Source organism: Lonchura striata, chromosome 29 (genome assembly GCF_050655825.1).
Source record: "Lonchura striata isolate lonStrDom1 chromosome 29, ASM5065582v1, whole genome shotgun sequence".
Lineage (NCBI taxonomy): Eukaryota > Metazoa > Chordata > Aves > Passeriformes > Estrildidae > Lonchura > Lonchura striata.
The window spans coordinates 4,363,176-4,386,710 of record NC_140731.1 but is presented as its reverse complement, the minus strand read 5'-3'; the positions used below and the strand labels follow the sequence as shown (position 1 = coordinate 4,386,710).

Sequence of the window (23,535 nt, the reverse complement as noted above, 5' to 3'; positions counted from 1 at the left end):
ATGGGGGCAGGGGGCTCGATTTGGGGACACCCGGGGGGCAGGGGGCTCAGCAGGGCGGGACACACGGCGGGGGGGCTCAGGGGGGTGTCCCCCACCCCAGGACCCCCGAGGGGGGCACCGAGGGGGCGCACGGGGGGAGGGGGCTCAGCAGGAGTGTCCCTTCCCCCGGACCTGGGGGGACATGGGGGGCGGAGCGCACCCGGGACCCCCGGGCTGAGCCGGGGGGACCCCGGGGGGCTCCGGGGGGCTCCGGGGGGCGCGGGGGTCGCACCGTGCCCTCGGCCAGCGCCGAGATGACGTTGCCCAGCGCCGACAGGGACTTGTTGATGTTTTTGGCCTCGTCCAGCACGGCTCCCTCAGCGCCCGTCTTGCTCACCTGGGGTGGGGGGCGCGGCTCAGGGACCCCCCTAGTGCCCCCCCCCCACAGGGACCCCTGCCAGGGGTGGCCCCAGACCCCAACCCAAGGGTGCCACCAGGCAGGAGCCCCCCGGTGCAGAGACCCCCCCCAGAGACCCCACCCCAGCAGGACGATCCTGACACCCGGTGGCCCCAAACCCCAATGGCCCAAAAACGGCCCCAACGGCCCCAAAAACCCCCTGACCCCCCAAGACCCCCAGTGTCCCCCGGAGCGCCAAAGTCCCCCCAAAACCCCACAGACTGCTCCAGCCCCCCAAAACCCCAATATCCCCCCAAACTAAGGCCCCCATCCCCCCAGTGCACCCCAAAATCTCATTAACATCCCCAGGCCCCCCCTCCAGGGGGACACCCCCGCAGAGTTCCCCAGTGCCCCCCTGTGCCCTCCCAGTGCCCCCCAGTGCCCTCCCATTGCCCTCCAAGTGCCCTCCCAGTGCCCTCTCAGTGCCCCACAGTTCTCCCCAGTACCCTCCAGTGCCCTCCCAGTGCCCCCCCAGTGCCCCCCAGTGCCCCCCCAGTGCCCTCCAGTACCCTCCCAGTTCCCCCAGTGCTGTCCCAGTGCCCCCCAGTGCCCCCCCAGTGCCCCCCAGTGCCCTCCCAGTTCCCCCTGTGCCCCCCCAGTGCCCTCCAGTGCCCTCCCAGTTCCCCCAATGCTGTCCCAGTGCACCCCAGTGCCCCCCCAGTGCCCCCCAGTGCCCCAGTCCATTCCCGCTTCCCCCTGGACCCCCGGCTCTGCAGTCCCACAGCTCCGGGGTCCCCCCACTCCCACCTTTGGGGTCTCCCACCCCCACCCGGGGTCTCCCACCCCCACCCGGGGTCCCCCCACCCCCACCCGGGGTCCCCCACCCCCACCCGGGGTCCCCCCACCTTCTCGCTGCCCGCCAGGTCCACCAGGTAGAGTTTCCCGCTGAGCTTCTGCTCGGTCTCCACGTTCTCCTGCTTGATGTGGATGAGGAAGATGCTGTGGCTGCGGGAGCTGTGCTCGTTCATGTCTGCGGGCAGGGCACGCGTGTGGGCACCCCGCAGGAGCAGGGCACGCGTGGGGCACCCCACAGGAGGAGGGCACGCGTGTGGGCACCCCGCAGGAGCAGGGCACGCGTGTGGGCACCCCACAGGAGGAGGGCACGCGTGGGGCACCCCACAGGAGGAGGGCACGCGTGGGGAACCCTCACGGGCAGGGCACGCGTGGGGAACCCTCACGGGCAGGGCACGCGTGGGGCACCCCGCAGGAGCAGGGCACGCGTGGGGAACCCTCACGGGCAGGGCACGCGTGTGGGCACCCCGCAGGAGCAGGGCACGCGTGGGGCACCCCGCAGGAGCAGGGCACGCGTGGGGCACCCCGCAGGAGGAGGGCACGCGTGTGGGCACCCCGCAGGAGCAGGGCACGCGTGGGGCACCCCGCAGGAGCAGGGCACGCGTGGGGAACCCTCACGGGCAGGGCACGCGTGGGGCACCCCCCCCATAACCCCATGCACCCCATGTCCCCCCATGCCCTCCGTGCCCCCCATGTCCCCCCGTGTCCCCGTGCTCCCCGCGCCCCCCGCGCCCCCCGTGTCCCCGGTGTCCCCCGTGTCCCCGTGCCCTCCGTGCCCCCCATGCCCTCCGTGGCCCCCATGTCCCCCCGTGTCCCCTCGTTCCCCCCGTGCCCCCCACGCCCCCCGTGCCCCCCGTGTCCCCCGTGTCCCCTCGCTCCCCCCGTGTCCCCCGTGTCCCCCGTGCCCCCCGTGTCCCCGTGCCCCCCGTGCCCCCCGTGCCCCCCATGCCCCCCATGCCCTCCGTGTCCCCCCGTGTCCCCGTGCCCCCCATGTCCCCCCGTGGCCCCCATGTCCCCCCGTGTCCCCGTGGCCCCCATGTCCCCCCGTGCCCCCGTGCCCCCGGTGCCCCCCGTGCCCCCCATGTCCCCCCGTGTCCCCGTGGCCCCCATGTCCCCCCGTGTCCCCGTGTCCCCCCGTGTTCCCCCGTGCCCCCCGCGCCCGCCGTGCCCCCGGTGTCCCCCCGTGTCCCCCCGCGCCCCCCGTGCCCCCCATGCCCTCCGTGCCCTCCGTGCCCCCCATGTCCCCCCGTGCCCCCGGTGTCCCCCCGTGTCCCCTCGTTCCCCCCGTGCCCCCCATGCCCTCCGTGCCCCCCGGTGTCCCCCCGTGCCCCCCGTGCCCCCCGCGCCCCCCGTGCCCCCGGTGCCGCTCACTGGTGACCGCCACGTGCCGGTTGGATTTCCCCTCGTCGATGACGTCCAGGATCTCCTCGGGGCTGGACACGAAGCGCTCGGTGCAGCCCTGGGGGGAGCGGCCATGGGGGCTCGGGGGTCCAGCCCCCCCGGGACCCCCCGGACCCCCCCGAGGACCCCCCGGGACCCCCGAGACCCCCGGGACCACCGGGACCGCCCTCCCCCCCCGGGACCACCGGGACCGCCCTCCCCCCCCGGGACCCCCGGACCCCCTCCAGGACCCCCCGGGACCCCCGGGACCACCGGGACCCCCTGGACCGCCCTCCCCCCCCGGGACCACCGGGACCGCCCTCCCTCCCCGGGACCCCCGGGACCCCCCAGGACCCCCGGGACCCCCGGACCCCCCCCAGGACCCCCCGGGACCCCCCGGCCGCACCTTAACGTAGGGGACGCGGTTCTTGTCCTCGTGCACGGCCAGGTTGGTCTTGGTCACTGCGGGGGGGTGACACCAGAGCTCCCAGTAACCTCCCAGTAACCTCCCAGTAACCTCCCAGTAACCTCCCAGTAACCTCCCAGTGCTCCCAGTAACCTCCCCGTGCTCCCAGTGCTCCCAGTGACCTCCCAGTAACCTCCCAGTGACCTCCCAGTAACCTCCCAGTGCTCCCAGTAACCTCCCAGTAACCTCCCAGTGCCACCCAGTAACCTCCCAGTAACCTCCTAGTGCTCCCAGTAATCTCCCAGTATCCCCAGTATCCCAGTATCCCAGTATCCCAGTATCCCCAGCATCCCAGTATTCCCAGTATTCCCAGTATCCCAGTATCCCCAGTATCCCCAGTATCCCAGTATCCCAGTATCCCCAGTATCCCAGTATCCCAGTATCCCAGTATCCCCAGTATCCCAGTATCCCAGTATCCCAGTATCCCAGTATCCCCAGCATCCCAGCATCCCAGTATCCCAGTATCCCAGCATCCCAGTATCCCCAGTATTCCCAGTATCCCAGTATCCCAGTATCCCAGTATTCCCAGTATCCCCAGCATCCCAGTATTCCCAGTATTCCCAGTATCCCCAGCATCCCAGTATCCCAGTATCCCCAGTATTCCCAGTATCCCCAGTATCCCAGTATCCCCAGTATCCCCAGTATCCCAGTATCCCCAGTATCCCAGTATCCCAGTATCCCAGTATCCCAGTATCCCAGTACTCCCAGTATCCCAGTATCCCCAGCATCCCAGCATCCCAGTATCCCAGCATCCCAGTATCCCAGTATCCCCAGTATCCCAGTATTCCCAGCATCCCAGTATCCCAGTATCCCAGTATTCCCAGTATCCCAGTATCCCAGTATCCCAGTATTCCCAGTATCCCAGTATCCCAGTATTCCCAGCATCCCAGTATCCCAGTATCCCAGTATTCCCAGTATCCCAGTATCCCAGTATTCCCAGTATCCCCAGTATCCCAGTATCCCCAGTATCCCCAGTATCCCAGTATCCCAGTATCCCAGTATCCCCAGTATCCCCAGTATCCCAGTATCCCCAGCATCCCAGCATCCCAGTATCCCAGCATCCCAGTATCCCAGTATCCCCAGTATCCCAGTATCCCAGTATCCCAGTATCCCCAGTATCCCAGTATCCCAGTATCCCCAGTATCCCCAGTATCCCAGTATCCCAGTATCCCAGTATCCCAGTATCCCAGTACTCCCAGTATCCCAGTATCCCCAGCATCCCAGTATCCCAGTATCCCAGTACTCCCAGTATCCCAGTATCCCCAGCATCCCAGTATCCCCAGCATCCCAGTATCCCAGTATCCCAGTATTCCCAGTATCCCAGTATCCCAGTATCCCCAGTATTCCCAGTATCCCCAGTATCCCAGTATTCCCAGTATTCCCAGTATCCGCACTCACTGTCCAGCAGGTCCCGGATCTTGTCCAGGTAAATTTCGAAGTAGGAAACCTGGGGGGGGAGGGGCGGGGTGGGGGTGGGGCGGCTCCCAGAGCTCCCAGTGCCCACCAGTACAACCAGTCCAACCAGTACAACCAGTACAACCAGTGCCCCCAGTGCCCCCCGAGCTCCTCCCAGTGCCCCCAGTTCTCCCAGTTCCTCCCAGTCCCTCCCAGTCTCTCCCAGTTCCTCCCAGTCTCTCCCAGTCTCTCCCAGTCCCCCCCAGTCCCTCCCAGTCCCTCCCAGTCCATTCCCAGTCCCTCCCAGTCCCTCCCAATGCTCCCAGTCCCTCCCAGTCTCTCCCAGTCCCTCCCAGTGCTCCCAGTCCCTCCCAGTCCCCCCCAGTCCCTCCCAGTCCCTCCCAGTGCCCCCAGTGCCCCCAGTGCCCCCAGTCCCTCCCAGTTCTCCCAGTGCCCCCAGTTCCCCCAGTGCTCCCAGTCTCTCCCAGTCCCCCCCAGTGCCCCCAGTGCTCCCAGTGCCCCCAGTGCTCCCAGTCCCTCCCAGTCCCTCCCAGTGCTCCCAGTTCCTCCCAGTCCCTCCCAGTGCTCCCAGTTCTCCCAGTTCCCCCAGTTCCCCCAGTGCCCCCAGTCCCCCCCAGTCCCTCCCAGTCCCTCCCAGTCCCCCCAGTGCTCCCAGTTCTCCCAGTTCCCCCAGTGCCCCCAGTGCTCCCAGTCCCCCCCAGTCCCTCCCAGTGCTCCCAGTTCCCCCAGTGCCCCCAGTGCTCCCAGTCCCTCCCAGTCCCTCCCAGTGCTCCCAGTGCCCCCAGTGCCCCCAGTCCCTCCCAGTTCTCCCAGTGCCCCCAGTTCCCCCAGTGCTCCCAGTCTCTCCCAGTCCCTCCCAGTGCCCCCAGTGCTCCCAGTCCCTCCCAGTCCCTCCCAGTGCTCCCAGTTCCTCCCAGTCCTTCCCAGTGCCCCCAGTTCTCCCAGTTCCCCCAGTTCCCCCAGTGCCCCCAGTCCCCCCCAGTCCCTCCCAGTCCCTCCCAGTCCCCCCAGTGCTCCCAGTTCTCCCAGTTCCCCCAGTTCCCCCAGTCCCCCCCAGTCCCTCCCAGTCCCTCCCAGTCCCCCCAGTGCTCCCAGTTCTCCCAGTTCCCCCAGTGCCCCCAGTGCTCCCAGTCCCTCCCAGTCCCCCCCAGTCCCTCCCAGTCCCTCCCAGTGCCCCCAGTGCTCCCAGTCCCTCCCAGTTCCCCCAGTTCCCCCAGTCCCCCCCAGTGCTCCCAGTCCCTCCCAGTCCCCCCAGTGCTCCCAGTTCCCCCAGTGCCGCGGTCCCACCTTGATGTGGAACTCCAGGTTCTCGTCCATGGCGTAGATGTGGTTGAAGATGTCGCGGGCGATGCGGGGGATGATGCCCATCTGCTGCGGGTCGTGCAGCTTCCCCTGCGGGCGGGGGGAATGCCAGGGCCCCCGGCGCCCCCGGTGCCCCCCGGTACCCCAATGCACCCCGGTCCCCCCCGGTGTCCCGCCCGGTGCCCCCGGTACCCCCCCGGTGCCCTCCGTGCCCCCCGGTGCCCCCCGGTACCTCCGTTTCCCCCCAGGTACCCCGGAGCCTCCCAAGTACCCCCGGTGCCCCTCAGGTAACCCCCGGTACCCCAATGCCCCCCGTATCCCCGGTGCCCCCGGTGCCCCCCCGGTGCCCCCAGTGCCCCCAGGTACCCCCGGTGCCCCCCGTACCCCAATGGCCCCCGGTGCCCCGGTGCCCCGGTGCCGCTCACCTCCATGGTGTGCGTCTTGCCCGACGACGTTTGCCCGTAGGCGAAGATGGTTCCGTTGTACCCGGCCAGCACATCTGGGGGGGCCGGGTGGGATTGGCCCCCCCGGGACCCCCAAATCCCCCCCCGGGACCCCCAAACCACCCCCGGGACCCCCAAATCCCCCCGGGACCCCCAAATCCCCCCCGGGACCCCCAAATCCCCCCGGGACCCTCAAACCCCCCCGAGACCCCATCAACACACCCCGGGACCCCCAAATCCCCCCCGGGACCCCCAAACCACCCCCGGGACCCCCAAACCACCCCGAGACCCCATAAACACACCCCGGGACCCCCAAATCCCCCCGGGACCCCAAAACCCCCCCGGGACCCCCAAATCCCCCCCGGGACCCCCAAACCCCCCCGGGACCCCCAAATCCCCCCCGGGACCCCATAAACACACCCCGGGACCCCCAAACCACCCCAAGACCCCATCAACACACCCCGGGACCCCCAAATCCCCCCGGGACCCCCAAATCCCCCCGGGACCCCCCAAAGGACCCCCCAAAGCCCGGACCCCGGGACCCCCCAAAGCCCTGCAGAGCTCCCGGGGCCTCCGGGACACCCCCAGGCCCCCCTGCCCAGCGCCCCCGGGGTCCCCGGGGGTCCCCAAACTGTCCCGGGCTGTCCCCAGACTGTCCCGGGTTATCCCAGGTTATCCCCGGACTGTCCCCAGACTGTCCCGGGCTGTCCCCAGACTGTCCCGAGCTGTCCCCAGACTGTCCCGGGTTATCCCAGGTTATCCCCGGGCTGTCCCCAGACTGTCCCGGGCTGTCCCCAGACTGTCCCGGGTTATCCCAGGTTATCCCCGGACTGTCCCCAGACTGTCCCGGGCTGTCCCCAGACTGTCCCGAGCTGTCCCCAGACTGTCCCGGGTTATCCCAGGTTATCCCCGGGCTGTCCCCAGACTGTCCCGGGCTGTCCCCAGACTGTCCCGGGTTATCCCAGGTTATCCCCGGGCTGTCCCCAGACTGTCCCGGGCTGTCCCCAAACTGTCCCGGGCTGTCCCCAGACTGTCCCGGGTTATCCCAGGTTATCCCCGGGCTGTCCCCAGACTGTCCCGGGCTGTCCCCAGACTGTCCCGAGCTGTCCCCAGACTGTCCCGGGTTATCCCAGGTTATCCCCGGGCTGTCCCCAGACTGTCCCGAGCTGTCCCCAGACTGTCCCGGGTTATCCCAGGTTATCCCCGGGCTGTCCCCAGACTGTCCCGGGCTGTCCCCAGACTGTCCCGGGTTATCCCAGGTTATCCCTGGGCTGTCCCCAGACTGTCCCGAGCTGTCCCCAGACTGTCCCGGGTTATCCCAGGTTATCCCCGGGCTGTCCCCAAACTATCCCGGGCTGTCCCGGGCTGCCCCAGTTATCCCAGTCTGTCCTGGTGTATCCCAGTCTGTCCCGGTCTGTTCCGGTTATCCCGGTTATCCCGGTTATCCTGGTTATCCCGGTCTGTCCCGGTCTGTCCCAGTTACCCCGGTTATCCCGGTTATCCCGGTTATCCCGGTTATCCCGGTTACCCCGGTTACCGCGGTTATCCCGGTTATCCCGGTTATCCCGGTTATCCCGGTTATCCCGGTTATCCTGGTTACCCTGGTTATCCCGGCTACCCCGGTTACCCCGGTTATCCCGGTCTGTCCCGGTCTGTCCCAGTTACCCCGGTTATCCCGGTTATCCCGGTTATCCCGGTTACCCTGGTTATCCCGGTTACCCCGGTTACCGCGGTTATCCCGGTTACCCCAGTTATCCCGGTTACCCCGGTTACCGCGGTTATCCTGGTTATCCCGGTTATCCCGGTTATCCTGGTTACCCCGGTTATCCCGGTTATCCCGGTTATCCCAGTTACCCCGGTTATCCTGGTTACCCCGGTTATCCCGGTTACCCCGGTTACCCCGGTTATCCCGGTTATCCCGGTTATCCCGGTTATGCCGGTTATCCCGGTTATCCCGGTTACCCCGGTTATCCCGGTTACCCCGGTTATCCCGGTTATCCTGGTTACCCCGGTTATCCCAGTTATCCCGGTTATGCCGGTTATCCCGGTTACCCCGGTTATCCCAGTTATCCCGGTTATGCCGGTTATCCCGGTTACCCCGGTTATCCCAGTTATCCCGGTTATCCTGGTTACCCCGGTTACCCCGGTTATCCCAGTTATCCCGGTTATCCTGGTTATCCCGGTTACCCCGGTTATCCCAGTTATCCCGGTTATCCCGGTTATCCCAGTTACCCCGGTTATCCCAGTTATCCCGGTTATCCTGGTTATCCCGGTTACCCCGGTTACCCCGGTTATCCCAGTTATCCCGGTTATCCTGGTTACCCCGGTTACCCCGGTTATCCCAGTTATCCCGGTTATCCTGGTTACCCCGGTTACCCCGGTTACCGCGGTTATCCCGGTTATCCCGGTTATCCCGGTTATCCCGGTTATCCTGGTTACCCCGGTTACCCCGGTTACCCCGGTTACCGTGGTTATCCCGGTTACCCCGGTTACCCCGGTTACCCCGGTTATCCTGGTTATCCCGGTTACCCCGGTTACCCCGGTTATCCCAGTTATCCCGGTTATCCCGGTTACCCCGGTTATCCCGTCTCACCCTTGACGATCTGCATGGCGCAGGCGCGGTACACCTGCTCCTGCGTCGTGTTCGGCGGGAACACGCGGTCAAAGACGTACGGCTTGCCCTGGGGACACACGGACACGCGTGGGGACACACGGACACGCGTGGGGACAGACGGACACGCGTGGGGACAGACGGACACACGTGGGGACTGAGGAACACACGGACACGCGTGGGTCTGGGACACACGGACACACGTGGGGACAGAGGGACACACTGACACGTGTGGGGACACACGGACACGCTTGTGGACAGACGGACACACGGACACACGTGGGGACAGACGGACACAGGGGGGACAGAGGGACACGTGTGGGTCGGGGACAGAGGGACACGTGTGGGGACAGAGGGACACGGGAGGGGGGGACACAGGGACACGAGTGGGTGACAGACGGACAAGCGTGGAGACAGAGGGACACGCGTTGGAGACAGAGGGACACACGTGGGTGAATGACGGACACGTGTGGGGGACATACGGACACGCGTGGGGGACAGAGGGACACGGGGGGTCCCTGCCGCAGAGCCCCCCCAGACCGCAGCACGGCGGGGGGGCCGTGGGGCCTCTCCCACTCTGCACCCCCGACACCCACCCCGAACCCCACCCGCACCCCCACTCACGGACCTGGCCCCAGAGACCCCAGACCCCAAATATCCACACCCCCCATAGCCCCTCACAGCCCCCCAGACCCCCAGAGACCCCCCAGACCCCCCCAGACCCCCCCAGACCCCACAGACCCCCCCAGACCCCCCCAGACCCCACAGACCCCCCCAGACCCCACAGACCCCAAATATCCACACCCCCCATAGCCCCTCACAGCCCCCCAGACCCCCAGAGACCCCCCAGACCCCCCCAGACCCCCCCAGACCCCACAGACCCCCCCAGACCCCACAGACCCCAAATATCCACACCCCCCATAGCCCCTCACAGACCCCCAGACCCCCAGAGACCCCCCAGACCCCACAGACCCCCACAGACCCCACAGACCCCCCAGACCCCCCAGACCCCACAGACCCCCCCAGACCCCCCCAGACCCCCCCAGACCCCACCGACCCCAAAGACCCCACAGACCCCCCAGACCCCCCAGACCCCACAGACCCCCCCAGACCCCCCCAGACCCCCCCAGACCCCACCGACCCCAAAGACCCCACAGACCCTCAGAGACTCCCACAGCCCCACAGACCCCACAGACCCCACAGACCCCCCAGACCCCCACAGACCCCACAGACCCCCCCAGACCCCCCCAGACGCCCCCAGACCCCACCGACCCCAAAGACCCCACAGACCCTCAGAGACTCCCACAGCCCCCCAGACCCCCCAGACCCCCACAGACCCCACAGACCCCACAGATCCCCTGCATCCCCCGGGACCCCCCAGAGCCCCCCCAGGGCCCTCCCTAGACTGTCAGACACCCCCAGACCCCCCCACACGCCCAGAGACCCCCAGAGATCCCCCCAGACCCCCCAGACACCCCCACCCCAGGGAGATGTCCAGGCCCCGGGGCTGAGCCGGGACACACGGACACACGGACACAGGGACACACGGACACACGGACACATGGACACATGGACACGGGGAAACATGGACATGGGGACACAAGAACAGGGGGACACACGGACACACGGACACACAGACACACGGACACATGGATATGGGGACACACGGACACAAGGACACGGGGACACATGGACACAGGGACACACAGACACAGGGACACACGGACACAGGGACACAGGGACACAGAGACACAGGGACACAGGGACACATGAACACACAGACACAGGGACACAGGGACACATGAACACACAGACACAGGGACACACGGACACAGGGACACATGAACACAGGGACACACGGACACAGGGACACATGGATACGGGGACACACGGACACATGGACATGGGGGACACACGGACACATGGACACAGGGACACATGGACACAGGGACACATGGACACAGAGACACACGGACACGGGGATACACGGACACATGGACACAGGGACATGGGGGACACACGGACACGGGGACAGGGGGACACATGGGCACACGGACACACAGTCATGGGGACACACAGACACGGGGACACACAGCCATGGGGACACACGGACACACGTACACGGGGACACACGTACACGGGGACACACGGACACACGGACACACGGACGCGGGGGACAGCCGGTGTCCGCAGCCCGCGCCCCCGCTCCCCCCGGTCCCCCGCAGCCGCCGCAGCTCCGCGGCCCCGCCCGCCGCCGGTCACGCAACCTCCCCGCACCCCCCGCACCCCCACCCTGCCCGGGCCCGCACCCCGCACCCACCGCCCCCACCCTCACCCCGCACCCACCGCCCCCACCCGCACCCCGCACCCACCGCCCCCACCCGCAGCCCCCATCCCACCCGCACCCACCGCCCCCACCCGCACCGCCACCCCCGCGACTCCCCCCGCGCCCGCAACCTCCTGCCCCGCATTGCGCCGGCACAGCCGCACCGCGCCGGCCCCGGCCAGGGACCCCCACCCAGGGACCCCATCCACGGACCCCACCCAGGGACCCCATCCACGGACCCCATCCACGGACCCCATCCACGGACCCCACCCAGGGACCCCCCCTCCCATGGAATCCCCCCCATCCACCGACCCCCATCCACGGACCCCCACCTACGGACCCCACCCACGGACCCCACCCACGGACCCCATCCACGGACCCCCACCCACGGACCCCACCCACGGACCCCCCCACCCACGGCCCCCTCCCCACGCCCGCAGACCCCCCCGGGGACCATCGCTTCCCCCCGACGCCCCCTCCGGGCGAGGGGGGGGCGTTATGGGGAGGCGGGGAGGGGGTGGCAATATTTTGGGGGCCTCAGCCGCCCCCCGGATGAGCCCCTAACAAAGGGCGGGGCCGCAGCGCCGGGGGAGGGGGGGATCTGCGGCACCCCCCCACCCCCCCGGCTGCTTTGGGGGCCGATCGTGCCCCCCCGGCGGGGTCAGGGCGTTTCTGCTCAGTGTAAACATCCCCCCCCCGGCACTGGGCAAACTGGGAGTGCCCGAGCCTCGGAAATGGGGGGAGGGTCCCGGGGGGCAGCGGCCGCACCCAGAGCAGGGTCTGCCCCCCAAGTGACAGCGCCCCCGCTGCGGGGACCCCCTCTCGAAGTGGGGGTGCCGCCCCCCCCCACCCTGGGGGTCCCCCCGCTCTGACTCACCCCCACCACGACGCTGTCGTCCCCCTGGAACACGGGCAGGAACTTGTCCCCCCGCAGGATCTCGGCCTGGTTGAGGGGCCGGAACCGGCACAGGACCTTGATGCTGCACTCGGAGCTGGGCTCGGCCATGGCGGGGGTCGGGGGGCGGCGAGACGGGGGCGGGCAAGGCAGCGGGGGTGTCACAGCCTAAGGCTCCGGCGGCACCGGGGCGCAGGAGGGTACCCGGGGATGCCCGGCGGTACCCGAGGGTGCAGGATGCAGCTCAGGGATGCGGGATGCTGCCCAAAGATGCAGGGGGGTGCCAAGGTGGTACCCAGGGATGCAGGATGCTGCTCAGGGATGCAGGATGCTGCCCAAAGATGCAGGATGCTGCTCAGGGACGCAGGATGCTGCTCAGGGATGCAGGATGCTGCCCAAAGATGCAGGATGCTGCTCAGGGACGCAGGATGCTGCCCAAAGATGCAGGATGCTGCTCAGGGATGCAGGATGCTGCCCAAAGATGCAGGATGCTGCTCAGGGATGCAGGATGCTGCTCAGGGACGCAGGATGCTGCTCAGGGACGCAGGATGCTGCCCGGGCGGTACCCAAGGACTCGGAATGCTGCCCGGGATGCAGGATGCTGCTCAGCACTGCAGGGTGGTACCCAGGGCTGCGGGTGTTACCCAGGGATGCAGGATGCGCTGCGGGATGCAGGATGCGGCTTGCGGGCTGCAGGATGCGGGAGGCGGCGCCGGGCGGGGCTGACGCTCCGCAGCTGCCGCTGTCGCCGCTCCTGTGACCGCCGCTGTCGCCACTGCAGCCCCGGGACCGGCGGGCGGGGGGGCCGCCCCCCGCGCCCCCTCCCCCGCCTTAAGGTGGAGCCGCCCGCGGCTCTTAAGGTGGACGGAACTGGAAGGGGGGGACGCAGCCCCGGGGATGGACCCCCCCAAAATGCTGATTCACGGCTGGAGGAGCGGGACGGGCCGGGGAACGGGACCCGGGCGCGGCTGGGGAGGGGGGAGCAGGGCCAGCCTCCCCCCGCCGCCCTGCCCGGTGTCCCCCCCGCGGGAAGGCGGCGGTCCTGACTCATCCCCCCGGCCTGGAGATCCCCCGCCCCTCCGTGAGACCCCCCAAACACGCCGGGGGGCGGCCCGGAGCTGACCCCGGGGGTCTCCCGCGGGTGAGAAGTGCAGCCTCACCATGGGATGCAGCCCTGGACACACCCATGGGTGCCCACCCACCTGCGTGGCCGCAGTGCCACCCAGCCTGTGCTTGCCCCCACTGATGGGGGACACCCATGAGCCTGCCCCGGGTGTCCCCCCGGGTCCCCACCGTGTCCCCCACCCTGCGCTCTGCCGTGTGCCCCTCATGTGTCCTCCCGTGTGTCCCCCTGGCGTGCGCCCACTGCGTGCCCCTGTGCCCCCCGTGTTTCCCCCTGTGTCCCCCCGTGTCCCTTCATGTGTCCCCACATCTGAACCCCGTGTCCCCCCGCGTGCTCCTCGTGTGCCCCCCCATGTGTGTCCCCGCGCGTGTCCTCGTGTGCCCCCACCCGTGTACCCCCCTCTGTGTCGCCCCCTGTGTCTCCCCCCGTTCCCCGCCCCTTGTTCACCCCCGGTGTGTCCCCCTCGTACCCCCGTGCCCCGTCCGTGGCCGTGTGCCCCCTGTCCCACACCACTGTCCTCCTCCGTGTCCGTGTGTCCCCATTGTCCCCCCCATCGTCCCCCCCACTGTCCCCCCATCGTCCCCCCCCACTGTCCCCCCAATTGTCCTCCCAGTTGTCCCTCCAATTGTCCCCTCCACTGTCCCCCCAGTTGTCCCCTCCACTGTCCCCCCCATCGTCCCCCCCACTGTCCCCCCAATTGTCCCCCCAGTTGTCCCCCCCAATTGTCCCCCCATTGTCCCCCCCACTGTCCCCCCCCACTGTCCCCCCACTGTCCCCCCAGTTGTTCCCCCAGTTGTCCCCCCACTGTCCCCCCCCAATTGTCCTCCCAGTTGTCCCCCCCACTGTCCCACCCCACTGTCCCCCCCACTGTCTCCCCAATTGTCCCCCCCCACTGTCCCCCCAGTTGTTCCCCCAGTTGTCCCCCCCACTGTCCCCCCCCACTGTCCCCCCCACTGTCTCCCCAATTGTCCCCCCCCACTGTCCCCCCACTGTCCCCCCCACTGTCCCCCCACTGTCCCCCCAATTGTCCCCCCATCGTCCCCCAGTGCCGCCCCCGCCCCGTCTGCTCGTTCAGGCCCCGCCCCCGGCTCAGCCAGGCCCCGCCCACCTCTCCAGGCCCCGCCCACCCGCCCGGCCCCGCCCCTGCGCTCTCGCCTCTCGCACCGCCCCGCGCGGCTCTCGCGAGACCAGCCCCGCCCCGGCCCTGCGCGGCCATTCCGGGACCCGGCACCGGCCCCGGTACCGACCCCCGCAACCGGCCCCGGTTCCGACCCCCGGCACCGACCCCCGCAACCGGCCCCGGTTCCGACCCCCGGTACCGACCCCCGCAACCGGCCCCGGTTCCGACCCCCGGCACCGACCCCCGGCACCGACCCCCGGTACCGACCCCCGCAACCGGCCCCGGTTCCGACCCCCGGCACCGACCCCCGCAACCGGCCCCGGTTCCGACCCCCGGTACCGACCCCCGCAACCGGCCCCGGTTCCGACCCCCAGCACCGACCCCCGGCACCGACCCCCGGTACCGACCCCCGGCACCGACCCCCGGCACCGACCCCCGGTACCCACCCCCGCAACCGGCACCGGCCCCGGTACCGACCCCCGGTACCAACCCCCGGTACCGACCCCCGGTACCGACCCCCGGTACCAACCCCCGGTACCGCCCCCACCATGGCCGACCCCAAGTACGCCGACCTGCCCGGCATCGTGAGTGAGGGGCCGGGCCGGGAGGAGCCGGGGCTGTGAGCGGGTGTAGCAGGGGTCGGGGGCTCTGAGGGGATCGGGGGGATCAGAGGGGGCCGGGGGTGCTGAGGGCCCTGAGGGGATCGGGGGAGTCAAGCGGGATAAGCCCTGGGGGACAATGAGGGAACTGCGGGGATCTGGGGTCTGAGGGGGATCTTAGGGGCCCGAGGGGATCTGAGGGGGATCTGGGGGTCTGAGGGGGATCTGGGGGTCTGAGGGGCCCAGAGGGTCTGAGGGGGCCAGAGGGTCTGAGGGGGATCTGGGGGTCTGAGGGGGATCTTAGGGGCCAGAGGGTCTGAGGGGGATCTGGAGGTCTGAGGGGTATTTGGGGATCTGAGGGGGATCTGGGGATCTGAGGGGGATCTGGGGGTCTGAGGGGGATCTGGAGGTCTGAGGGGGCGGGGGGGTCTGAAGGGGCCAGAGGGTCTGAGGGGGATCTTAGGGGCCCGAGGGGATCTGAGGGGGATCTGGAGGTCTGAGGGGTATTTGGGGATCTGAGGGGGTTCTGGGGGTCTGAGGGGGATCTGGAGGTCTGAGGGGGATCTGGGGGTCTGAGGGGGCCGGGGGGTCTCGGAATTGGAGGGGACCGGTGGGACATGGAGGGACTGGGGAGGTGGGAGAAGGGCGGCTCGGAGAGGGTCCGAGGGTCAGAGCGGGTCAGGGGGATCTGGGGGTGCTGCGGGGTGTCTCAGGGCTCTGGGGGGACCCGGGGAATCAGGGGTCCTGAGGTGGGCTGAGGGGGCTGAGGGACTGCAGGCATCAAGTCAAATTTGGGGGGTCTGAGCTTGGAATGACTGACAGGGTCTGGGGGCCAGGGGGATTTGGGAAATCTGAGGGGTGGTAGGTCTGGAGAAGATCTGGAGGTGAGCTGAGGGGTCCGTGGGGTGGGGGGTTGGCAGTGTTTGGGGTGTAGGAATGGGAGGGGGCTGGGGCTGGGGAGGGCTTGGGGTGCCAGGAAGGGCACCTGTCTGTCTGTCTGTGGGTCTGTCCGTGGGGTGAGCCCGGATCCCTGGGGCGTGGGAGCACCCCGTGCGTTTGGGGTGACGGTGGGAACTGGGACGTGGTGCTGGGGGGAGATCAGGGGACGGGAGCAGTGAGTCGGGGTGTTGGGGGGACACTGGGGTGTTTGAAGTGCTTTTGGGGGAGCGGGGCAGTCAGCACGGGGTGTGGGGACACTGGGATGTCCAGAGGGACATGTGGCACATCAGGGATGAGGTGTGGGGGTCCCAGCACGGTCCTGGTGCCGCAGGCCCGGAACGAGCCCGACGTGTACGAGACCAGTGACCTGCCCGAGGATGACCAGGCCGAGTTCGAGGCGGTAAGGCCCGGCCCGTGGGGGGAGCAGCAGCTGCACCGGACCCCCGGGACCCCCGGGACCCCCAGCACTGGCACCGTGACAGGGAACCAGCCCCCCATGCACCCGGCAGCACCGCATTGTGCACAGCGACACGTCACCCCACAGTGACAGTGTCCTCACAGTCCCAGTGTGCCCCACAGTGACAGTGTCCACCCAGTCCCAATGTCCTCCACAGTGACAGTGTGTCCCCACAGTGACATTTTCCTCCACAATGACAGTGTCCCCCACAGTGACAGTGTGTCACCTCACAGTGACATTTTTCCCACAGTTACAGTGTCCACCCAGTCCCAATGTCCCCCACAGTGCCAGTGTCCCCACAGAGACAGTGTCCCCACAGTCCCAATGTCCCCCATGGTGACAGTGTCCCCACAGTGACATTTTTCCCCACAGTGGCAGTGTCCCCCACAGTGCCAGTGTGCCCCACGGTGACAGTGTCCCCCACAGTGACAGTGTGCCCCACAGTGACAGTGTCCCCCACAGTGTCAGTGTGCCCCACAGTGACAGTGTCCCCACAGTGACAGTGTCCCCCACAGTGCCAGTGTGCCCCACAGTGACATTTTCCTCCACAGTCCCAATGTCCCCCACAGTGACAGTGTCCCCACAGTGACAGTGTCCCCCACAGTGACATTTTCCTCCACAGTCCCAATGTCCCCCACAGTGACATTTTTCTCCACAGTGACATTTTCCTTCACAGTGACAGTGTCCCCACAGTGGCAGTGTGCCCCACGGTGACAGTGTCCCCCCATGATGACAATGTTCCCTGCAGTGTAGCCCCCCCACCCCCTGTGGCACCCTGCCTGTGCTTTGGGGCAGGAAGGGAAGAGCAGGACCCGGCTGGGGGTCCCTGTCCTTGCTGTCCTTGTCCCCAAGAGGAACTGAGCTGCCGGTTCCCCAGCCCCACCCCGAGGGGAACAAGGGGGACCCTCTAAACCTGCTCTGAATACTGGGGGGTCCCCAGGCCTGGGCTGAGGCCGTTCTTGGGGGGAGCTGCCCAGGGAGTTCAGTGTGCAGCGACAGAGGGTCCATCCTGGTGGGGCTCAGGGGACCCCCAGAGTGTGGAGTGACACAGGGCTCCATCACTGCGGGGCCCGAAGGGTCCCCAGGACCCAGGGGGTGACACTGGGTTCTGTCCTCAAGGGGCATGAGGGACCCTCAGGGATGGGAGCACATGGGGGTCTGTCCTTGAGGCCACATGGCAGAGGGGACCCCCAGGTGTGGGGTGACCCCCAGATGTGCTGGGGAGGACAATGGGAGTTCAGGGGTCGTGGCCCAAGAGGTGACTCGGTGCCAATGAGGCAGTGAGGGGGTGCCAGGCCTTGGGGGTGCAGGGGGTGCAGCCACCCTCTGCTGTTGGTGCCGTTGGTGTTTTTGAGGTCTGGGAGATTGGCACAGGTCCCTGGCATGGAGCAGGGGCCCACCAGGTACCCCTAAATCCTGAGGGGGGCAAAGAGACCCCCCAGCTGTGAAAGCAGAGCAGCAAGATGGGCTGAAACGGGGTTTGAGCCCAAAGTGGACCCAAAGTCATGAGAAGACGTGTGGCCCCTACTGTGGTGGGAGGCCAGGGATGGGGGGTCCTAAGCCCCCCCTGCCTCGAGGAGCCCTTCACCAGCTCTGGGGTGTTGGGGGGTCCTTCCTCCCCCTCGGGGAGCCCCCCAGACTGACCAGGGCTCCCCCTGCTTCCCCCCTGCTCCCGCCTGGCCTGGACTCAGTTTGCACAAGTAAGCGCAGCCCTGCTTTGGGGTGCATGGGGGGGCACTGCTGCATGTGCATGGGGGTCCCTGCGCTGTCCCCTCAGGGGTCCCCCTGCTGCACTGGGGGTTTTGGGGTGCCTTGCGCTGTCCCCCCGCTCTGCCTTGCCCTCTGCATCCTCTGCCTGCTGCCCGCACTGCCCACCTGGCCTTGGGACCCCCAGGACCCCCCGGGACCCCCGGGCTGGGTCTCACTGCCCTGGGGACGCTGCCTGGGCATGGGGGGCTGTGCTGAGCCCCCTTAGTGCTGCCAGCATTGCATGGGGCGGCTGCTGGGCTGGGGCAGCTCCCGGCCCTTCAGAGCCCCCCAGGCTCCCCGGGGGCCCTGGGGTCCCACTGGGTGTTGGGGTCCTGTGGGGGAGCACTTGGCTCCACTCACACCCCCCCGGCTAAGAGCCAGAGCTCCTGAGGGGAGTTCTGGGGTGATCCCCAAAACTCTGGCCATGTCCTGCTCCCCTCCAGGGCACAGCCCTGCCAGCCCATCCCCGGCTGCCCCAGGTCTGCCCCACTGCCCCTCGTCCTGCAGGGGTCCCAGCCCTCGGGGGTCCGTGTCCCGTGGGGTTCCCTGTCCCGCAGGGGTCCCCAGCCCTCGGGGGGCGGCGGGCGCGGGCCGGACCTTCTAACGCGGATTTTGTCTCTCTCTCCCCTCTCTAACCTTGCTCTGACTTTCTCACCTCTGGGAAACGCCAGGAGCTGGTAAGCGCCCGTCTCCCGGCCACTGTCACTGTCCCTCAGCCACTGTCACCCGCTGCCACCCACCGCAGCCCCCTAACGCTGCCAGCGCTGCTCCCGCCGCTCTCACTCCCCGCAGCAAACCCGTGGCCCTGAGACCACCCGGGCCGGAGCCGGGAGGGGCTGGAGAGGGACACCTGGGGGTCCTTTGGGTCCCCCCAGAGCCCTGCTGAGCCGGGGACACCCTTGATGGCAGCAGAGGGCGAGGGGAGCCCGGACACCCCGGCCGTGCCCACCCTGCCCGGCACAGGGCATGGCCCCTGGTCTGGGGGTCTGGGGGCCTGTGCCCCCCGCTGCCCCCCTGGGGAGATCAGCCCAAAAGGCAGCCAGAGGGCAGTGACAGCCCAGGGGGCCACCCTGGGGAGGAGGTTGTCCTGCTAAAACACAGCTGGGGGACAGTGACAGTCCCACAGGGACAGGGGTCACCCTGGAGGGACCAGCGATGGCTCCTGGTCCTGGCCAGGGGCTGCTGGAACGTTCCACGGTTTGGGATAGGCTGAACCTGAGCTGGGCCAGGCCAGGGGCCCAGAGTCCCAGCACGTCTTTGGGGGGCCCCTGCCTGCTGGGCTGGCCAGACCGGGGTCCAGTGTCAGCACGCTGGGCCAAGCTGGGGTCTGGTGTCCCCACACTGTGCCAGGGGTCCAAAGTCCCCACTCCAGACTCTTGAGGGTACCTCCCCCCGGGCCAGGCCAGTCGGGGCTGTGATGTCCCCACCCTGGACCCTTGGGGACGCGCCACATCAGTGCCAGCAGAGCCCTCTCTGGGCCACACTGGGGGCCTGTGCCTGTGTCCTGGGGAGGCCCAGGCCAGCGCGCCCAGCCCTGCCTGTGCCATGTGCTGGGGGTGGTGGCAGCCCTGGGGCTCCCTTGTCCCCATCCCTGTCGTGCTGGGGGAGGTGGTGGCAGTGTGGGAGCACCCTGTCCCTGTCCCTGTCCCTGACGTGGCTCTGTGTGCAGGAGGAGCTGAGCAGCACCAGCGTGGAGCACCTGATCATCAACCCCAACGCTGCCTACGAGAAGTTCCGGGACAAGCGCCTGGGCACCGAGGGTGTGGGTGAGCTGGGGGGCCGGGGATGAGCCAGGGGACCACCGGGGCACTGAGCCCCCCGGGCCGTGCGGGGTCACACCCGGCTCTGCCTCCTCCAGATTTCTCTGACCGCATCGGCCGGACGCGGACCACGGGTTACGAGGCTGGGGAGTATGAGATGGTGAGTGGGCAAGGGGCACCCTCCTCCCCACGCAGCGCTGGGGACACCCCTGCGTGCCCCAGGTCCCATGGGACCCCCGGGGTCGCCTGCTGCAGCCCCTGGCCGTGCCTCACAGGAGCCGTGTGCCAGATCCACCGTGGCAGCGCCGTGCCGCTCTCTGCCCAGTCCGTCCCAGTCTGCCACGCTGGGAGCCCTGACCCGACCACAGACCCCCGAGGGTGCTCAGGAGAGCACTGGTCACCAAGTCCTGGATGGACCGGGGGGTCCCAGGGTGGATCTGGGGATGGACCCGGGGGTCCCAGGATAATCCTGCCTGGCTCGTGTTCAGCTGGGTGTCCCCCAGGACCCCCAGACCTTTCCTGGGTATCCCCCACCGTGTCCTGGTGCTGGGGCCTGCCTGTCCCCTCACTGACTCTGAAGTTCTGTCACCCCAATTCCCTGGGCTGTCCTGGCTCCTCATCCCTCAGGACCCTCACAGGGTGGGCTGCAGTCCCTGTCACCCAGCGCCAAAGGGGAGAAGGTAGCTGAGGGTCACCTGGCTGCTTGGCCTGCTCAGAGGGGGTGACATCTGTGTCCCCTGGCCTGGTCACTGTGGCCTGTCGGGCTGGGCCATCACACCCCACACCAGCCCAGCTCAGGTTTGCTCTGGGAACAGCTGGATTTGGGCAAAGATCAGGAAACCCCCACATTCCATGGGGAGCATGCCACCACCCAGAACCACCCCACAGCTTCAGAGCTCTGGGTTAGGAGGAAGAGGAGCTCTGTGGGCACTAAGATGAGGAGATCCATGGGGATGGTGATGAGGAGCTTCTTGAGGGTGAGGAGGAGGAGTTCCATGGGGGTGAAGATGAGCTTCATGAGGATGCAGGTGGGGAGCTCTGAGGATGAAGATGAGGAGTTCTGTGAGGATGAAGATGAGCTCCAGTGCAGCCCCTCTCCCTGTGGGTTCAGGACTCCCCTGCACTGCTCCTGCCCTGCCCTGCTGACCATGTCAGGTTCCCTATAGGTGCCACCTGAGGTTCTGTCACCTGAGGCTGCTCTGACCTGTCCCTGCTCCTTCTGCTTGGTGCCAGGTGCTGCCAGCACCTGTGAGCCCCCTGAGCCCCTGTGAGACCCCAGACCCCTCTGAGACCCCTGAACTCTGTGAGATCCCTGAGCACTCCATGAGACCCCCTGAACCACCATGGCCCCTCCACCATCCCATGAGCTCCCCTGACCCTGTGCGAGCCCCCTGGCCCCCCATGAGCCCCCCGACCCATTTCTCCCACAGCTGGGTGAGGGTCTTGGTGCCAAGGAGACACCGCAGCAGCGATTCCAGCGGTTGCAGCATGAGGTGCAGGAGCTGCTCCGGGATGTGGAGCAGATCCAGGTGAGCTCCCACCTGTCCTGGGGCAGGGCTTTGGGGTGACATAGCAGCTGTGTGTGCAGGTGAGCCCCCACCTGTCCCAGGTGAGCCCCCACCTGTCCCAGGGTGTGTCCAGGGGTGACACGGCCCCTGTGTGTCCCCAGAGCTCAGTGAAGGAGTCGGGGGCTGAGGAGGAGCTCACGCCCATGGCCCTGGCCAGGCAGGTGGAGGTGCTGAAGCAGCAGCTGCTCGGCTCCCACCTGGAGAAGGTTCTGGGCCCTGGTGCCGCCGTCGACTTCGCTGATCCCGAGGGTGCCCTGGCCAAGTGAGTGGGGGACGCGACCCCAGGGGGGCACGGTGGCGTCCCCGTGGGGCTGGGACAGGGACCCTGCCCAACTTGTCCCCTTCCTGCTTTGTCCCTGTGCCCACCTTGTCCCCTCCTGGCCGTCCCAGGCGGCTGCTGCAGCAGCTGGAGGTGGCCAAGTGCAGCAAAGCCACACCGGGGAAGGGCCCCGCGCGGGCCCCGGCCCCTGCCGGCGACGCCGTCACCTTCGAGCTCTACTGGAGGCCGGAGCAGGACCAGTTTGCCCAGTCTGCCAAGGTGAGTGGGGGGCTGCTGGTCCCACAGGGGCATCCTGGGGTGGGCCACCGCACCTGGGAGCCAGCCCTGCTCACCCCAAACCCCACAGGTGTCAGAGCTGGAGAAGCGTCTGGCACTGCTGGAGGCGGCCATGAGGTGTGAGCCTGACAGCCAGGTGAGTGCCCAGGTGAGGGGGGCTGAGGGGGGCTGCCCTGCCTCCCTCTGCCACTTTCCTACCCCGTCCTTTATGTGCCCCCTCCTGCCCCACTGACACCATTTCCCCCCACAGAACCCACTGCTGGTGGGGCTGAAGGGCTCCAGTCTCATGGTGAGTCAGGCTTTGGGGGAGCCGCTGTCCCCCCCTGCCCCCAGTGCTTTGGGGGGCTGCTGTGCCCCCCTCACCTGCCCCCCTGCCCCCTCCCCAGGACACGGTGCAGGTGCTGCAGGCCAAGGTGAACGTTCTGGATGTGGCTGTGCTGGACCAGGTGGAGGCTCGGCTGCAGGTGAGGGGAGCTGGGGGGCACTGCTGAAATTAGGGGGCACTGCTGAAACACAGAGACATTACTGGGTTTGGGGCGCTCTGCTGGATTTGGGGTTTCTTTCTCCCCCCGCACCAGAGCGTCCTGGGGAAGGTGAACGAGATCGCCAAGCACAAGGCCACGGTGCAGGACGCTGACACACAGAGCAAGGTATGGGCTGTGGGGCCCAGAGGCCATGAGGGGATCCAGAAAAGCCCCCCCAGGCTGCGCTGACCCCCCAACTGCTGCCCCCCAGATCCACCAGCTGTACGAGACGCTGCAGAGCTGGGACGCCGTGGCCAGCGCCCTGCCCGACGTGGTGCATCGCTTGGTGACCCTGAGGGACCTGCACGAGCAAGGTGAGGGCCCGAGGGGCTGCGGGACACCAGGTGGGGGTCACTGCCCTCCCCAGCACTCAGGTGTGTCCCCTTCCAGCCACCCAGTTCGGGCAGGTGCTGGTGCACCTTGACACAACGCAGCAGGAGATCGCAGGGGCTCTCAAGGACAACACGGTGCTGTTGGCCGAGGTGGGTCCCCCTGGCCCCCAACTGTCCCCATCACCCCATCCACCCCACCTCCCCTTCCCCACCGGCCCCATCACCCCATCCCCACTATCCCCCCTCACCCCATCCCCACTATCCCCCCTCACCCCATCCCCATTGTCCCCCCTCACCCCAACCCTGCCTGCCCCCCCAGGTTCAGAAGACAATGAAGGACAACCTGGCCATCGTCGAGGACAACTTTGCCGACATCGATGCCCGCATCAAGCGGCTGCAGAAGTGACAAGACCCCAGGACAGCTCCTGGGGGTCCCCTGAGGACGTCCCTGCGCCCCCTCCCCACGCCCCCCTGGGCTCTGTGACCCCCCCGCAGGTCCCAGCTGCTGCTTGTAAATACCCTGGCTCGGCCCCCCAGCTCAGCCTCTGTCCCCGTCCCCACGGGGGTCCTCCCTGTCCCCCTGCTCCATCCCCACCTGTGGGTGTGTGGTCCCCCCGTACCCCAATAAACGGCTCAGCTCCCCGTGTGTGTGTCGGCATCTCGGATGGGGGCGGGAGCGGGGCCCCCCAAACTGGGGGTGGGCACTGCTGGGACTGGGGGGGACGCCCCCACAGGGACGAG

General features: G+C 68.1%; 2 protein-coding genes across 4 annotated transcripts in view; one reads left to right on the top strand and one right to left on the bottom strand.

Moving 5' to 3' along the window:
• KIF5A (kinesin family member 5A) overlaps positions 1-12,878 on the bottom strand; it is a 37,408-nt gene extending 24,530 nt beyond the window's left edge. The window contains exons 1-9 of one of the 3 annotated variants that reach the window (XM_085562931.1): positions 12,050-12,878; positions 8,829-8,916; positions 6,218-6,291; positions 5,778-5,882; positions 4,473-4,521; positions 3,015-3,070; positions 2,600-2,687; positions 1,282-1,406; positions 272-376 (exon numbers count right to left, since the gene is read on the bottom strand). In XM_085562931.1, coding sequence (XP_085419057.1) covers positions 272-376; positions 1,282-1,406; positions 2,600-2,687; positions 3,015-3,070; positions 4,473-4,521; positions 5,778-5,882; positions 6,218-6,291; positions 8,829-8,916; positions 12,050-12,178 — 819 coding nt within the window. In that variant the 5' untranslated portion in view covers positions 12,179-12,878. The remainder of the gene's footprint in view (positions 1-271; positions 377-1,281; positions 1,407-2,599; positions 2,688-3,014; positions 3,071-4,472; positions 4,522-5,777; positions 5,883-6,217; positions 6,292-8,828; positions 8,917-12,049) is intronic. The other 2 variants (XM_085562929.1, XM_085562930.1) reach the window with 2 other exon arrangements.
• Positions 12,879-14,404: 1,526 nt separating this feature from the next.
• DCTN2 (dynactin subunit 2) lies at positions 14,405-23,436 on the top strand. The gene is made up of 15 exons (XM_085562985.1): positions 14,405-14,492; positions 14,685-14,894; positions 16,180-16,248; positions 19,724-19,820; positions 19,913-19,974; positions 21,245-21,343; positions 21,484-21,644; positions 21,773-21,920; positions 22,009-22,074; positions 22,189-22,227; positions 22,325-22,402; positions 22,517-22,588; positions 22,674-22,776; positions 22,853-22,944; positions 23,114-23,436. The coding sequence occupies exons 2-15, from the start codon at positions 14,859-14,861 to the stop codon at positions 23,198-23,200; spliced, it is 1,209 nt and encodes a 402-aa protein (XP_085419111.1). The 5' UTR covers positions 14,405-14,492; positions 14,685-14,858; the 3' UTR covers positions 23,201-23,436.
• Positions 23,437-23,535: the final 99 nt, after the last annotated feature.